General features: G+C 32.0%; 1 protein-coding gene across 2 annotated transcripts in view; it reads left to right on the top strand.

Moving 5' to 3' along the window:
• LOC129941086 (ABC transporter G family member 23) overlaps nucleotides 1–17,583 on the top strand; it is a 179,879-nt gene continuing 162,296 nt past the window's right edge. The window contains exon 1 of one of the 2 annotated variants that reach the window (XM_056049629.1): nucleotides 1–655. In XM_056049629.1, coding sequence (XP_055905604.1) covers nucleotides 561–655 — 95 coding nt within the window. In that variant the 5' untranslated portion in view covers nucleotides 1–560. The remainder of the gene's footprint in view (nucleotides 656–17,583) is intronic. The other variant, XM_056049630.1, reaches the window with a different exon arrangement.

Below are 17,583 nucleotides of genomic sequence, written 5' to 3'. Positions count from 1 at the left end.
GTCGTCTGCTGACTACGTACACGTCTTTTTCTTCTTTTGGTCGTTTTCAATTTCGATTTCGATTTCATTTCGATTTGAATTTTTTCGCTCTCGATTCGATACCAATATCCGAATACTATTCGTTCCGAAATATCCAACTCACGGTAACGTACTCGCGTTGTCGTCGTCGTAGCCTTCCCCGCTTCACCGCTTCACTTTCATTGCTTTTGCAATTACGAGTATAACCCAAGTTTGTGTGTTTTGTTATTTTTGATTTTTCTTGTAAGTTTTGTTTTTGTGTCAAAAGTTCTCCTCTTTAACAACAAAAAGAAGTTCACGTCTTATGTCTCGTACCTTACCTCCATAGTAATTAATAAAAAAAAGAAAAAATTTAAGAAAAAGTGAAAATACCCAAAAGTAAAAGAGTGTCTTTTGTTGTTCATTTAAAAAAAAATATATATACAAGTTTAAATACCTAAGTGTGTTTGGATTGAAATATTTAGAAGGAAAGTTCTCAAGAAAAAAAGATACGTCTACATCTTCTTTAAATCCAACAATTATAAAGTTCATTCTACGAGAGTATGATGGGTTCAAGAAAGGAACGCAATGGCAATGCCACCGCAATTGATAGGGAAATCATTAGGAAACACTTTAGCTGGTCTGATCCAAATGCAGGGTAAGTAGATACAAAAATGAGACTGAAAAGTGACCTTCAACAATGTAAATTTTTTGTTGTTGAAACTTGTGCCAAATCTAATTCAAATTTATTTTGGTGAAACGCGTCTAAGGTCATGAGTTGAGTTGATGAGATAGTTGACCGATGCTCTATCAACAGTGCTGTGAAGATGTTTTTTTTTGGCTCAACTTGAAAAAGTAGACGTTATACAAAATATTTTTTGATTTATTTATGGGAAATGTTATATTCACGGTGGTGGTACGTTTTTAATTCTGGTTTTAAGGTGTGTTAAACTAGGATTAGTTTTTTATTACCTACGCTTTAAAAATAGAAATTTTTAATAAAAACCCAATAAATCTCTTAAAATAAAGAAAGAACGCAGATTTTGAAACATTTCTTTTTTGTCTTTTTTTAATTTAAAGTTTTATCAAGTTGTTTTTTAAAGTATATTTGAATTGTGGTTTATGAATCAAACATGATTTAAACCTACTATTGAATAAAAGTTTAAAGTTGAAATACTTAAACTCTCTATTCGAAAATTCGCTGACCACATTTTTATGAGTAGATTTTTGAATATCGTATTTTTTTAAAGTGATACAATTTCAAATAAAGTGTAACTCTAATTATTACAAATTTTGTGGTATCTTTCTTAAGCTAAAATGAACTTCAGAAACAATATTAAACGTTTTATTTAGGTTATCATTGTCGGGAAGAAAATATGTAATATTATTTTAGAAAAAAAAAAATAAAGTTATTTAGTATGGTTTTAAAAAGGAAGATTTTTAAGAACAGCAATGGGAACTTATTTAGTGACAAAGCCCTTTTTTGTGAAAGATGATTACAATGTTTTATTTATTTGACCCAGTTTTAATGAAAACAAAAGTTTTGATATTTTTGTAAAATAAGGTCCATAGAAACTAAGACGAATTGGATATTTTTCAAAGTATTTGAATTCTTCACTTTGTTAAAGCTGAAGTAAGGATTCAAGAAAATTCAAATCGAATACAAAAAGAAAATTCTCAAAAATAGGGTACAATTTAAACTATTCCCTCCTCCCCTTGCAGTTGTCTTTGGTTGCGTACATATGTAAATCATTTAGCAAATGCTCTATTTTTCTATGACCGGGTATTTTCTTCTATATTGACAAATTACTGAAACAAAATATTAAAAAAGCAGTTTAATTTACCCTGCGAACAAAAACTCAAGGCTCTGTCCTAAACTGTTTTCTGTTAATTCTTCGTTCTTGCTGTTTGGCATATTAGTTTCGCAGAGAAAATTTGTCAGTTAAGGGCTTGCTTAAGTAGAAACTAAAAATTAAAATTGAATGTTCCCTTGTCAACGTTTAAAACTAAAAGTTGTTTACAAAAGTAATGGTCTAATAAAGATTCGATGTTATTAGAAAGATGAGGGAGAATCTTAAACATACCTTGTGTTGTTGTCGTGGTAGGATGACATACAGTCTGCGGTCCTAAAGTCTATGTAGTTTAAGGATACGAAAATGGACAGAAGGACCCGAGAAAATGTGTCAGGAAATAAAGTCTCAAACAATCGATATGTCCGTGGGCATTGTGATGAGGTTAAAGTACATATAGACCTTATGTCTCTATAAATAGGAGCAAATATTCGTTTAGACATTGTGTCTTTCTAAATAGAACAAAAATACATCCCTTTCAAAATTAAAAAAACTTATGATTTTACTGCTCTAAAATACTTAAATATTGGCAAAAGTTTTGGTAACAGTTTTATGGCATTCATATGTCGTTATTATTCACCTTCAAAAGACAACTGTTGAAATTTCATGATATTCTATACAATTTTTTTTTGAGTTGTTATATTAAAATTGACGCTACTTTTGAAATTTTTAAATAAATTTTTTTAAAAAACCATTTCTTCTTCTAAAAAGTATTGTGCGGACCTACCACGAAATTGTTTTCAATGATGGAAAAGTGGAGTTGCGTAAGTTAATTCACATTTTAAAGATGTTAAAAAAAATTAGAATTGTGCATCCAGAATGTTCTCCAAGCGAATGAAGGCTGTTCTCAGACTTCAAAAAAATTTTGGAAGAAATTCCGCTTGAATAAAGAGGTTATCAGTTAAATTAAGGAAACAGAAAAATTGTCCTACCCTAGAGTGAAGAGTGGTTTTGAAACGTTAAGGCGACGCAAGCTGGATGTATTGTGGTCGCCAATGCCATTTAATCGCTTTTAAATCAATTGTTAAAAAGATTATCTTAAAGGAAATAGATATATAAATTCAGGACTCACATTTAATGTCGTTTTGTTTTTCGATAAAATTGTGTTTTTTTTTTTTTATTTAAAAATATGTTATTTCCACTAAATATTTTGATGCAACTTTCAAGACTTCTTCCTATAAAAGTCCGCTAACTTTGTTATTTGAGAAGAAGAATAATTAGATTTAAATATTGTATTAATAATTTTTTTGGCTACTTGTTTATGATATGGGCCTAATTAATAATTCAAACTTTGGACCTCTAGAAATTGGTCCACAAATCAGAAAACTGCAAATATGTTGTGCTTTGGTAACTTTTTTTTAATGCAATCATATTTTACGATGGTCGCATTTCGAAAAATTATTGGGTATTCAGTGACACAATTGAGTTTTAAATGAAGAAAATTCAATTGGCTTGAAATCGTAGACTGTATATATGGAGAATAAACTAGCCAATCAGGGTTAAAGCCGGCAATACCTGTACAAAACTAATGACTTTTGCAGTTTTGGCAATTGTTTGCCATGTTGCCACTTAGAACAAAAAATTTGGATCTACCGGAATCATAGAAACGGGTCTTTTTACCTGGAGAAAATACTATTTGACTAAAAAATAGTGTAGTAGATGTAATTTTTTACAATTTCCTCAAAAACTTTGAGAGTTAAAGAATGTGTTTCTGATACTATAGACAAAAGCAACATTTTTTTAAAAGTTACTTAAAGAATGGATTTCTTGCTAAAAGAATAGATAAGATATAGCACAATAATGAAGGTGTGCCATTGTTTAACAATCTTTTATTTTGTATGTTAACTCACTTTTCTGAAATGTCTCCTTCCACCTAACAGGGGGGTATACGAGCTAAGGGGGGTATACGTTTCAATTAAGTTCCGAGAATTTGTCAATAAAAACAAGAAAATGAAGTCTTAGGAAAAATTTTACTATCAACCTTCACAATAATCTCCTTTTAACTCACAACGATTCCAATGTTTCTCCTATGAATGGATGCACACTTATTAGTCCTCCGAAGTAAGTTCGTTTTTCTGTAAGCCACCATGATGTCCTTCGAAGTAAGTTCGTTTTTCTGTAAGCCACCATGATGAGTTCCCTTGAGGTGCGATTTCATCTTGGGGAATAACAAAAGTCACAGGGAGTCAGGAAGTCTTGTCTCCAGAGACTACCCGACTGTGTCTGCCATCGATCTGAATGCGAGACAACAGATCCTCGCAAATCGATATGGGTAAGAACTTTGGGCACTATCTTTTCGCATGTGACGCCCATTTAAACACACGCCTTTTTGACATGCTATCGTCTCCATAGACAACCTGCAGTTTTTGGAGGATTTCCGAGGATTTTTCGCCAAATTTCACTAAAAATTGAATCACAACACGTTGCTTGTAATGTGCGTCACACATTTTCACCACGCCACTAAAAAAGTTACTTGCAAAAAATACGCATAAAACGCAAACCAAACGTGCTATATATATCAACTTTGAACTCTAACTAAAAGCAAGATCCCACTTCTTAGACAGATGATAACAAATTAAAAAGTGTTGCCTTTTTTTAAATTATAACTAAATTTCCGGATCTTAATTGCCACACCTCGTAGACCCACCATCCTCACACAACCTCAAATTTTAGTTAATTTATTTGTCTTGTAAAACATGATTGTATTAAAAAAAGTTTTTTCTTAATGATAAAAACTACCAATAGGCAACAAAAAGTGAGAAATTTTCAAGTTCTTCGCCCTAGGTCCGAAACTTGAAAAATTAATAGGGCGAACATCATAACCAAGTAACCAAAAAATCAGAAATACATGATTTAACGCATGGTCTGATGTATTAATTACTCACGTTCAGTCACGAGTTGGATAGGCTATCCCTGATAAATGGATTTGGGGATACCTTATTTAGATAGCTTGCAAATAAAATAAAAAATCCTATTGTAAAACAAAAGTTTCAATGCATAATTTTTTTCAAAGATGAACATTTTAAGTTAATTTTATGGTTCTTTCAAATTAAATCCATACATTGAATGAGATGTTCTATCAGATACCCTAAAAATACCGAATCTCTTGGATACTTTTTTTACATCCCGGCTGTTTCGGATCAGCAAAAAGGTATCGGTCTGGAATTGATCGCATCCAGTAACGCATCTTTTTGTCATTATACTGAAATCCCTTTCCACCACAAACAGAATTCGTTACTATTTTATGATATCATTTTATAAATAAACTTTTGCCACCGGAAATACCATAACCATATTCCTATACTAGACAAATGTTTCGTAAATTGTTTCTGCACAGCACTATTACATTCAACTAGTTGCCAAACTCGTTTCTATAAATATCCATACATTTTTTGCACTAAAATAGGAAAAAGATATAAAATGCAATACCAACTACAACAACAACTTTAACAAAAAGCTATTAAGGAATCTGGTTTTTGAACTATTAATGTAGCAGTTTGCATTTTTGATGCCTTTTCCGTCTCAACGTACAGACTTACAGACATATCCTTGAATCCCTTTGTTTATTCAACTCAACTTACTGACTATTTTGTATCTTTCTACATTTTGAATAACACTGATGAAAGATTTTATCGCTGTCTGATGTAAAATGATTCCCAACGCGTCGCATTTGGTTCTTATTTAAATTTTGAAAACTCATGCTAAATAATATTTACTTAGATCTCAGATTTAAAGACGTTTAAAAGTTTATTTGCCAATGAATATGTCATGTTTATAAGCGATAGCTTACACCGCCTATCCCATAGTATTGTTGAATACGAAAAAGTTGACGTTAAAACTTAATTTTTATTTTTGTTTGTTTTTTATTTTTTCATTTGTTTAGTATAATTTTTCCATAAAGATGATGTACGAGAGAGCATAATACTCAAAGCTTCACAACTACAATGTGATGATGAAAATGAGTATGAGATGCAATTGAGCGGTAAGCTGCTGCAATTATATGGTTGCCTTGCCACAATAATGAATAAAGTGTAATGCCACATTAGCGGCAGAGGCAACATAAACATAAATATGGCATTGAGTGGGGTTTTCAAGGTGTTTGAACTTTTTTGCTGAATGTAAGCTTGGTTTTGATTTTAAACCTTTTCTCTTATTTTTTTAGTGTTTTTTGTCTGATAAATTATAATGATGGTGTGATTTTAATGATGTATGCGATAGCCTCATGAATGTTTATGATGAATCAATTATTATTGATTAAAAACAAAATTTCGAGTTGTTTATCATAGCAATCTAAATGAATGACACATATTTTGAACACTACAAAAAATAAAGTGATTAATGAATGGAATACTTTTCGGAATTGAAATTCGTAAATAAAAACAAGTAAATTTTAATTTTGTAATTAGTAATTTGATTTAAATTAATAAGTCAGTAAAGATTATAAAGATGACCTATAATTTGAGGTTGGCTGAATGACTTCAAATTTCGACTTTTGATGTGATCAAAATATTTTCTATCGAAGGTTTTGAAAAACTCTAAGTGGCAAATATTAAAATATATTTGAATTAGCTTGAGAATCAATATGAGCCTAGATGCTCACATTTCTGTTATACTTATTTATATTTAGTTGGTATGAAAATTCGATATTGAAAACTGAAAAGATTCAGACGAGAATTGTATATCATAAACTTTAAACATACATTTATTTAAAGCCCTTCAAATGTATAAAACTTGAATCTTATTGAATTATCACAGTTTTTTTTTTATTGAAGTTTTAGAGAGCTATTCGTTGGACATACTTTTGATAAATGTCCTTTCAAGGACATCGAAAGGTTCGGTTAAGTTATTTCCAACCTTTATGGAACAGCGCGAATTCTTCATGGTCATCCTGCACAAAGAGACGAGCTTAGCAAGGATGGCTAAACTAGACCTTCATCTTTAAAGTTCGTCCCTGTAGATTTTGTAATATGCGGTCCTCAAATCGATGAAGCTATGAAAGGTGTCAATTAGATACTCTTAATTTTTTTTCCAGGATCCGTGTTTCGTAATGTAAATTTTTGATCGAATTTCCTGGTCTAAGGCCACACTGATAAGAACTTTTTAGGTTGTTCACGGTAGGCCCTTAACTTTAGTGGGTGAAGTTTAGAAGTTCTCCTTTTTTTAGTATCGAGCAAACAATGCTGAGGTTCCATTTATCGGGCATGTTTTCTTCCGACTATAATTTACAGATAAGTTGGTGCATGCTCCTAACTAAATTATCTCTAGCTGATTTGAGAAGCTTGGCATTCGAGCTATCTGCTTCAGTGGCATTGTTAGACTTAAGCTTAGTTATTGGAACCTTTACTTCGTTTAAGTCGGCAGGACGGGATTGTTGACTTTCGTCGTCTGTATTGAATGGATCATCCTGCCTGACCGTGGAATTCGGTTTATCATCGCCGGTATACAGTCTGCAGAAGTGGTCCACTCATATATCCTTAGCATTGACTGCGTTTCCACTATGATGTGTTCACTTTCGTCTTAGCAGTTTGTAGTTTTCGGTTCGAGGTTTTTGTATTTGTGAATTTTCATGCTCTCTCTCTTTTTGCTTTTGGGAAGTTGGTATTCTTCTTTCCTCTTCTGATCATAGAGCTCGTGAGCAGCTTTCGTCCTTCTGTGCAGCGCTGCTTTGCGTGCTTGTTGTTTGGCTGCATTTGCCTGTCGAAATTTTCTTGGCAATCAATGTTGCCACTGGTTCTCGATATATTGTGTTGGCAGCAGAGAACTTTAAAAGAGGTTACAGCAGTAAAATCGGTGAGCCTGAATTCGTTATCGGAAGTGTTGTCGTTCAAGCTGTTTTTCACCGAAAAGATATTCTCTTGCTAGCTTGGCATACAAATTTCCCACGACTATTTTAATAGCGTAGCTAAGGTACTGCTAAGTGTTCATTATGCCTTGTTCAAGAGAACATATACTAGGCGTTGTCATACATCCCTTCTCTGGGGACATGTGCGCATATTAGGCTAATATTGCCGAATTAAGCTTTGATGTGGATAGTGATTAGGTTCATGTTATTGCACTTGTAGCTTAAGACTTGTTGTCTAAGTTTGGAGCAAATAAAAAAGCCACATTCAAATAAGTGTTGTTGGTTTTCTCGGTAGCAGTCTCCATAGTAATTACCCCATTTTTAACTTCCCATAGGAAGTTATTGTAATGGGTCCGATTTGTCAAATTGAAAATTTTGACATTTCTCGACGTTTCAAGGTCCCTAGAGTCGAAATAAAAGATTTTTAGAAAGATGTCTATGCGTGCGTGTGTACGTACGTTTGTACGTCCGTACGTCCGTACGTTCGCGACGTTTTTTTCGTCGTCCATAGCTCAAGAACCAGAAGAGATATCGACTTCAAATAAATTTTGTTATACAGATAAAAAGGCAGAAAGATGCAGAAAGGGCTGTCAAGAAAATTGCGTGGGTGGTTTTTTTACCATAGCAGTTTGAAAAAAAGGTGAAAATTTTGGTTAACCCTAAATATCTTACGAACCAAAAACGCTAGAGACTTGAATTAAATTTTATATAATAGATTGTAACGTGATACCAAACAGGTATATTTTTTGAAAAAAATCAATATAACGGTTTTTTTTTTTAAATCAATAAAACTGAAAAAAAAAAAATTGTCACCTCCAAAATTTTACGACTGAAATATGATTTTATCTCTAAAACAATTTTGTGCAACGAAGAATAATGTTTTTGACATCTGATAAAATTTTGAGAAAAATCTAATTGACAGTTTTTTTAACAAAAAATAAAAACCTAAAAAAAAATGTATAAAAGTTGGTAAAAATTGATTTTCGACTCGAATATCTTTTCAAAACTTTGAGATATTGGCTTTAATTTACTTTTATCTTTCAAAAAATCTTGTTGTCAACATCCAGTTAAAGTTTGAAAAAAATCGAATTGACAGTTTTTTTACAAAAAATAAAAACCTAAAAAAAAAATGTATAAAAGTTGGTAAAAATTGATTTTCGACTCAAATATCTTTTCAAAACTTAGAGATATTGGCTTTAATTTACTTTTATCTTTCAAAAAATCTGCTGTCAACATTCAATTAAAGTTTGAAAAAATCGAATTGACATTTTTTTTACAAAAAATAAAAACCTAAAAAAAATGTATAAAAGTTATTAAAAATTGATTTTTGACTCAAATATCTCTTTAAAAATTTTAAGTATTGGCTTTAAAGTAATTTTATCTCATAAGCAATATTGTTGGTAAAATTTAAAAAAAAATCGAATTGACAGTTTTTGTTACAAAAAATAAAACTCAAAAAAAAAAAATAAAACAATACTAAAACTTCGTAAAAATTTACTTTTGACTCAAATAGCTTTTCAAAACTTAAAAATATTGGCTTGAAATTTATTTTATTTCACAGAAAATATTGTTTTCGATATTCAGTAATTTTTATATAAAAATCCAACAGTCCGTTTTTTCATATAAAAAATAAAATCTACAAAAAGAGTATTCAAATTTATTAAAAATTGATACGAGTACATAAAGACAAACTTTTAAGCAAGACTAATCGACAGACGGGATGGGAAGTTATCAGTGTGGGTCGCATCCCAGCCTCTTTTTTCATTTTCTTTTTGCCTGGCCCATCAAATGATATACTATAAAGAATTTTAAATCACAACTTTCATTAGTTTATGAAGTAGTAAAAGCAAACACTGCCAATTATGGAATAGAACGTCGTTTAAGTTACAGTCTTGGCCAGTTTCGTAGTTACAGAATTTTTTACTCCAATTTTCCAAGACCTTGTCCATGGATTTGAGCTGTAACTCGGTGATTGTTTTGATGATGCTGGCCATAAATGGTTTTATTGTTTTCAGATAATGGGTATTAGTATCACGGTTTCTAAATCCGTTTATTTAATTTCAGAAAAAAAAGTCGTTTAAGATGGCTCTGTAATGCCCACCGTTCCTAGTCGAACAAAAGTGGTTTAACAATGCCACACTTGACAATCCCCACCATACTGCTGCTTTCTGTGAATGCATTGTTTTTCCTTTTTCGAGATGCAGATGTGCCAACTTCGTTTGTTAACGTAGATTGTTTTGTTTTTGTTTGCAAATCCAAATCAGTACAAACAAATACTTGGAGTTAGAAGAAATTCTGTTAATGATATTATCAAAAATTTTCTGCAATAAATTGTATTATGTTGGTTGAAATGTTTGATTGTTAATTCGAGACAAAGGACCTAGAAACTTAATTTGAATATTTTGGTTGAATGGGTGTTTATTTTGATAAGCTATATTCTAAATAATTTGGAATAACATCGTTTTACGAAAACATTGTTTTGAGGGTGCGTTTTTATCAATTTTCAGTTTATTGTGAAAAAAAATATACCATGAATATTTTGCTTGGGACAAAATTGTGTCCAATTTGTATTTTTCTTATTATTTTCTTTTAATGAGTATAGCATAGGGTCAAGGGCGCATTTAGAGGTCCAAAAGGCCTCGAGGCAAAAAAGGAGCGGAGGCCCCCCCCCGCTCCAAATTATTTTTAAAATATTTTCACTCGAGTTTTTCAATAAATAATTTATTATGAAACCAAGTAGATTCCATTAGATTAGATTTAGATTTATTTATTATTGTATTCCAATTTACAGTAAAAGTACACTTATAAATTTATAAAAATTAAAAATATTGAAACTACAAAGCTTTACAATATAACAAAAAATAATTAAAAGATAACAAAATAATAAAAAAAAAAGAAAAATTAATAAAACATAAAACAAAATAATCATAGTAACATATCTGAAATTAAATTGTAGGGTTAACGAACACCTTTCTAGCTTTTTTCGCCGAAAAATCGTTGATGTATTCGACGAAATCCAGTTCTCGTAGTAAATCGCTTTCAATGCTCAGAAGAGAAAGCTTCGATTGATGGTGTTGTCCCATCGTGGTTCGAAGCAAGACTAGGCTCTAAATCATCCGGATACACTTTTACCAATGCCTCTGCTGCAGCGTGCACATTTTCAGCATCCATCTTCTCGATGAGATTCAGGAATCCAAATTGCGAACGTACAGCTTCATAGGCATGCAATCTTACAGAAAGATAAACGGATAGTTAATCAATCACTGGGCTGAAGGCGGATACTTTGTATTTTCCCTTGAGTGACAGATTTGCTCCTTGTGTCTTGGGATCAACCTCACACTGCGTTGCTTCATTCCTCACGATGTCTTTTTGCTCATTATTGGAAGATATGCTGGTTAGAGCTTCTTCGATTTCCGAATAGTCGTTGACGCTGAGCTTTTTCAAGACTAAAACTGCCCGTTATTGTCTCCGACAATTTCTCAAACAGAATTCGGTGCCGCTTTGTACTGGCTTTGAAAATCGTATGCACATTCTACACGAAATCAAAGAATTGAACAGCCGATGGACAAGAGTTAGCAGCTGCCTTTCCCACTAAGTTCTGAGAATGAACACAACAAGGTACGAACGCCGATACATGATTTTTCTCCTAGATTTGTCTACAAAAAAAGAGCCTGCCTCCCCTTGTATTTGCCGCTCATATTTGCATCATTCTCTTATGATTGGCCGTGGCAATCCATGATGGCTATTTGATGGTCACCTACAAATTTGAGCAGAGCCTTCGCTGCTGCTTCGCTAGTATGACCGCAGTGTGGGAAAAAAGGTGAGAAACCTTTCTTATTTGGCTTCGAAGGAAAAGATGTTTACTTGTGTTTACTAGTTGGAATTTGAAACACAAAATTTCCGAAGTATCTAGTGTGGGGCCATGGGACTTCAGCCCAATTGCTCCCCCTTCAGCCCGGTCCTGCACAGGGTAGACTTTTACAAAACTATACAATTTTTGGGTTTGAGAGACCTAAGATTAAAATAAAGTGGACCTCAAAACTTAAACGCGCCGCATTCTATCATTATTATTATCTAATAAAGGCGCCGATGTTTGTCGTCCTAAATCGCATAGGAAGGAAAAACGGAAGTTATTTGTTTTTCTTCAATCGATACCAAAAACTAAATTCTAATTCAATTGATTTTATTATTATTTCTCTTAAACTCTGCATTTCTTAATTCAAACAAAAAATTAACATATTACGATTTGTGTTATGCCAAAAAATCAAGGTTATATACATTCAAAATTATTTAAACTTGAAAACCAGAAATAAAATCATGGTTAAAGAATATTTTGCGAAAGAATAAATATATACTTTTGAATAAATTATATATTTTAAAAATAAAGTAAAACATTTGAATAGAATACATTAAAAACAGATAATTTATTATATATATAGACGTCCAGTTTTACAGTTGACAAGGGGTGTGTTTTTTGCAGGTGTCTTTTTGTTAAAAAATAGTCGTTTATGTTTACGAAATGAAAGGGTTTAGCGTTTGATGACATTGTTTTGTGTTAAACTTGCGAAAATTCTATTTCGGAAAATATACTGATAAAAAAACACACTGCTTTGAATTAAAAAAGCAAAAAAGAAACAAAGAAGCTGTAAAATAGACACAAACCGAACATTTAAAAGATTGAAATTTATTGTTTTATTGAATTTTAAAAATGTTCATATTTCATATTAAGATTTTAGGCACGTCTCAAGGTGTATAGATTATCACTTAAAGATTTTCACGTGTGTACGGATGTTCATAAGTTCGGAAAACCACTTTTCGAAGTTTTTATCTTAAAAACCAGTAAAGATATCGACTTCAAGTAAGTTTTGTTTTACATAAAATAACACAAAAAATATGCGAAAATTATTTTAAAAAAATTGAGCATGTGGTTTTCTTACTATATCGGTTTAAATAAAATGCACGACTGGGTTGCACGAACTTGCTCCTGTATGCAAAGGGTCTGTTTAAATTACCTATATATTTTATTTAAAAATAAACGTGTTCAACAAGTTTGTTTTCAAAGATACAAATGCCATTTGACTTGTCAAAAAAACCGCGCGATTCATCCCAAGACACAACTCATCCTAGGACATTTCATGCAGGAAATGAAAAATATTTGTAAGCAAAACAATTGTTTGTTCAACTAGTTCATTCAAAGTTTTTTCCTTTGGATAGCTTCATTTTAATTTCATATAAGAAAAACGAAGATGGAAAGTAAAATACCTGAATATAAGAAAGAGGCAGAACATGTACGGCTTAAAAACAGCAGTTTCGTCAGAGCGAAGGCTCCTCTGGCCCTGGTCAGAGCAGCATTTATATGTCTGTCGAAATATAAATATTGATCTACACTTTTGCTCGCTAATGGCTGCCCGTGAAGATCAACGATGACCATCTTGCGCCAATTCTTGCACGTATCACTAGTGACCCTAGCCAACGGTGTCCGGAACAGAATTGTCTCCGACTTCTGGACATTTATTTTCAGTTTCCAGTCGTGGCAATATCGCTGAATCTTGTCGAAATCGCGCTGCAAGAGAATTTTAATAACCTCAACCTTTCGGGCCGTTCTGTACGCAATTAGATCGTCGGCGTACGCTAGTGCCTTTGTAAGACTACCTATCAGATCGCTGGTGTAAATGCTGAAGAGAATCGGCGAATTCACCGCTCCCTGTTGAAGACCATCTTTAATTGAAAATGTTGTGGTAGAAGTTACATTGCCACTTTTGACAACAAACTTTCTACCGTTAAGCATATCATAAAGTATATACAACAATGGCTTGCTTATGCGAAGCTTTCTCAGTTTTAGGTAAAGTCCCTCTAATCATACGGTGTCAAAGGCGTTTTCCAAATCAACCAGAACAGCACTGGGCATTGTTGTTTTGATTTATTCCATTGGATTTTAGAAACGAGTTTAGACGCAGTATGAATTGTGTCATGACCCGCCTGGAACCCGAGCTGTTTATCCGGAATTATTTTGTTGTCCGCAGCCCACTTAGTCAGAGCCCTATTAATGATTTTTTCGAAAATTTCGCTGATGCTCGGAAGAAGACTTATCGACCGAAGATTTGACGGGTTGGAGTTGTCCTTAGTTAGGTGTCCAAATCGAATAAAGATTAGTTGATTGGAGTGCTCAGCTTTATGCAGATAGATAGATAAATCCATGTTTATGATGATAATGTTAAAATAATTTAAAAAAAAAACTATTTTAAGATTCTAAATATTACCTGAAAAATAAGATTGTCTTCAAAAATTTAAATGCCATTTTACAATTTTTTTTTTTTGGAAATAGTTAGAGCGTTTTTTTTTTTAATACATTTTTTATATATAAAATTTTTCAATTTTGCTCTAAAAATATTTTTGTTATGCAGTTGTTTTTGTGATTGTAAATATACGCTTTACATTTGAATTTCGTAAAAAAAAGTTGACCCGTTTTTAAGATATATGATTTTGAAAAAAAAAATTCAATATTTTTTTTAAAAATCCAAAAAATAAAAATTGCTTTTTTGATAATCAAATATTGTTTAGGCAATATAAGAGCTTAATTAAAAAAAATGATTTAAATCGGTTGATAAGTTGCTGAGAAAATTAGGAAACAAAATATCGGTTCTACCAACGGTACCTTTCCTGAGCAATATAAACATATGTTTTTCTTATTAAAAGAAGCCGAGTTAAAAAATTAAATTTTAGAGAAAATTTTAAAAAAAGCTATCGGATTGTATTGAAATTAAACTTATTTTATCTTATGCAATATATTATTGCTGACTTTTGATTATTTTACAAAACCCGAAAGCTTACTAAAACAGCACATGATTGATAAGAAATAGTTTTTGGCTCAAGAACAATAAGAACTATAAGAACAGTATCTCAGACTCTTTTTTTTTAATATTTTTACTCTTCTAAAAGTTTTAATTTTTAAAAGCTACCTAGCTGTCACGACTTTCATACGCCAAGTTGGTTGAGCCTTACCTGCGCTATCCTTCGGGATTCGGTTCGAAGACCTGTCAAGCTGAAACGTTGTTGTCCATTCGTTATAGTCATCTGAGGGGAACTATTAAAGCAATTATTAGTTTACGTCGAGTTTCAACAGGGGTAAAGTATGTTGAGGGCCAAAAATGACGTAATTATCTATAAATGCGACCAATGACATAGGTAATTAGTGTATCTATAGCCTGACAGATGACGGTCAATAGTATATCCAAGGCTGGTGCAATGATCCACTACTTTAATTAAACGATCACTTAGCCAAATATTAGGAAGAGTAGAGAGATCGAACTTTTTCTTAGAAATTGGAATGACTAAGGTCTTGGTAGGATTAAAAAATAGGTCATTTGCAATGGACCACGCATTAATTTGGTTAAGATCCTCGTTTATGGAGAGGGACAGTTCATTGTGCTGATGAAAAGGCCTGGCAAGGTGGAGTTAAACATCATCAGCATATAGGTGAACCGAAGAGTGCAAACAACATGCAGGCAGATCTTTGATGAACATACAAAAGAGTATTTGACCAAGAATCGAACCCTGTGGGACTCCTTGCGTAACAGGTCTAAGAGCTGAAAATTTCCCCCCAGAAAAAAACCCTTTGTGATCTGTCAGGTAGATAGTCACCAATTAGCGAGCATGCCCGCTCACTGAAGCCGAAAAAGTTTACGAGTTTCCACTTTAGAATACTGTGATTCACTTTCGAGTAAGCAGAGGAGATTTATTTGACCCTTATCATAGTCCACCCTAACATCTTCAAGAAGATCAACAATTGCAGTAGAGCAGCTATGATTTGCTCTGAAACCCGATTGTTTTTCAAACAGCAAGTTGTTAAGTGAAATATGACTTAAAATGTGTTGCTCAAGACCTTAGAGAGGCAAGGTAGTTTTAAAACCACAATTTTCCGAATGGATTTAAGGGAAATTAAGCTTTAGAGGACAAGTCTTTGTTCACAAAGTTTTGATATATTTTTCAGAAATTGACACTTTATCGTACTTAAAATAATCATGCTGATTTCTTAATGTGATGAGTGATGATTTTTAGCATTTGTAGTATGGTACAAATGTCAAAATTGACATTGCCTTGTACGCAATTTATCTCTATCTAAAAATATACTCGAAATATCTGATTGAATTTAGATATTTATAGCTCATTTGATCTAGGACCTAAATTATGGACACCATTTTTGTTCACAAACTTCCTTAAATAATTGTTAAAATGGGCCTTAATGACAAATAGAATGCAATGAATTGCGAGTGGATTTGTTTCTCCCGATTTGTTTCTCCCCGCAGCCTACTTTTAGTCATCTTAGTCATTCGAGTTTTATTTTTTTAACCAGGTCAGTAACTCGTACAGTTCGTCGTTGTTACTCCTGGTCCACTCTCCATCTAAGAATTTTTCCCTCGAATTATCCCGACAAATTTTAAGACATTAAACGCTTCAAAAAATATTCAAAATTCACACATTTTTTATCAGTCTGGACAATACTTTTGAGGACATAAGATCGAGAAAATAAGCTCCCTCCCTCTTCTGGCCACTTTTGTTGGTTTGCGTTCCAAAATATACGTTTCTTGTCCTCATTATTTTTTTTTTGCAATGGTTTTTGCAATGGTTTTTGATAGCCTTAACTAAAACTCGACTTTAAAATTACTCTATCACTTAAGGTTTTTGATATATGTACAAAAATAAGGCTTCCTAAATTAATTCATAATAGTTTTCTTAATTTGTCATCTTTTTATCTAATATTCAGTTAAAATATTTGTAGTATTTCCCATAAATGAATCCCTGAAAAAAAAACGATGAAACGTTTGTGCTAAAACTGTTTTCTGCAAAAAAAGTCAAACGGATTGAAAGTAATGTTTGTTCTTGTAACGAATCCGTTTCTCTAAACAACTCAATTATTTGAAGTTTTGGAAATACATTAAAAGATATATACAAAAAATTTAAATAACAAAGTTTGAATTCGCAACAAATTAACCTCACAACTTATTTTCCAAAACTAATAAGTTTGTTCAAAACTTTAATAAAGACAAATAACCAATAAGATTTTTCAGAAACTTAGTAAGATGATTAAATGATTTGAATTGTTAAAAAAATCATACAATTTAATGTTAAGGGATATTTGAGGCGTTCAGAATAATAATGGTCTAAATCCACTTTTTAAGAAAAATCGAGATTTTACCTTTAAACGCATTATTATAATGTGTACCTTATAAAAAAAAGATCAGCGTCAAAAATGTGCTGTTATCAGTCGAGATAACGGCATAGATTTTTTGATAGGTAACTCTTTTTATCAAAATTTCAGTTTAAAAATGAAACAAGTGGAACTATCCGTATAAAAGTGAAACATGTTTCAAATTGTTGTTCCATTTTTTTTTTGCCATCACCTTTGAATGAGGAAAATTGAATGTGTAATCAACTGCAAGTTCATAACCTTTCTTAAAATAAAGTTTTTTTTTTTTAATACATATAATAAAGTATGAGTGATTTTAGTGTTTCTGATTTGGATTCTGAATACCTTCCAAGCTGTGAAGAAGAAAATGATGATTTTTCAAGTAAGTAAATTAAATCTTTTGAGCGAAACATAGCCTTAGCAAAATTTAATGTTGTTTAAAGCAATAATGATGAACTGTTATCTTTTTTACAAAAAAATTTGTCGTATCGTAGGTCCTATTATTGACAACTTCGAACTGTTATGTATTGAAACTGGGGGACCATCAACTGGTAATAAATATTCTTTTAATAAAAAATATGTGAATATTGTTGTATAAAAATGTTTTATTTACATTTTAGATTATAATTTAAATTCAAATACTCCTGGTGAGTCACCAATTTTACAAAATGAAACTGCAGTCAACTCTGATACCCAATCCCATGCAG

Source organism: Eupeodes corollae, chromosome 1 (genome assembly GCF_945859685.1).
Source record: "Eupeodes corollae chromosome 1, idEupCoro1.1, whole genome shotgun sequence".
In the NCBI taxonomy this organism is placed as follows: Eukaryota; Metazoa; Arthropoda; class Insecta; order Diptera; family Syrphidae; genus Eupeodes; species Eupeodes corollae.
Note: the sequence above shows the minus strand (reverse complement) of the source record. Positions and strands in the feature narration are given on the sequence as shown.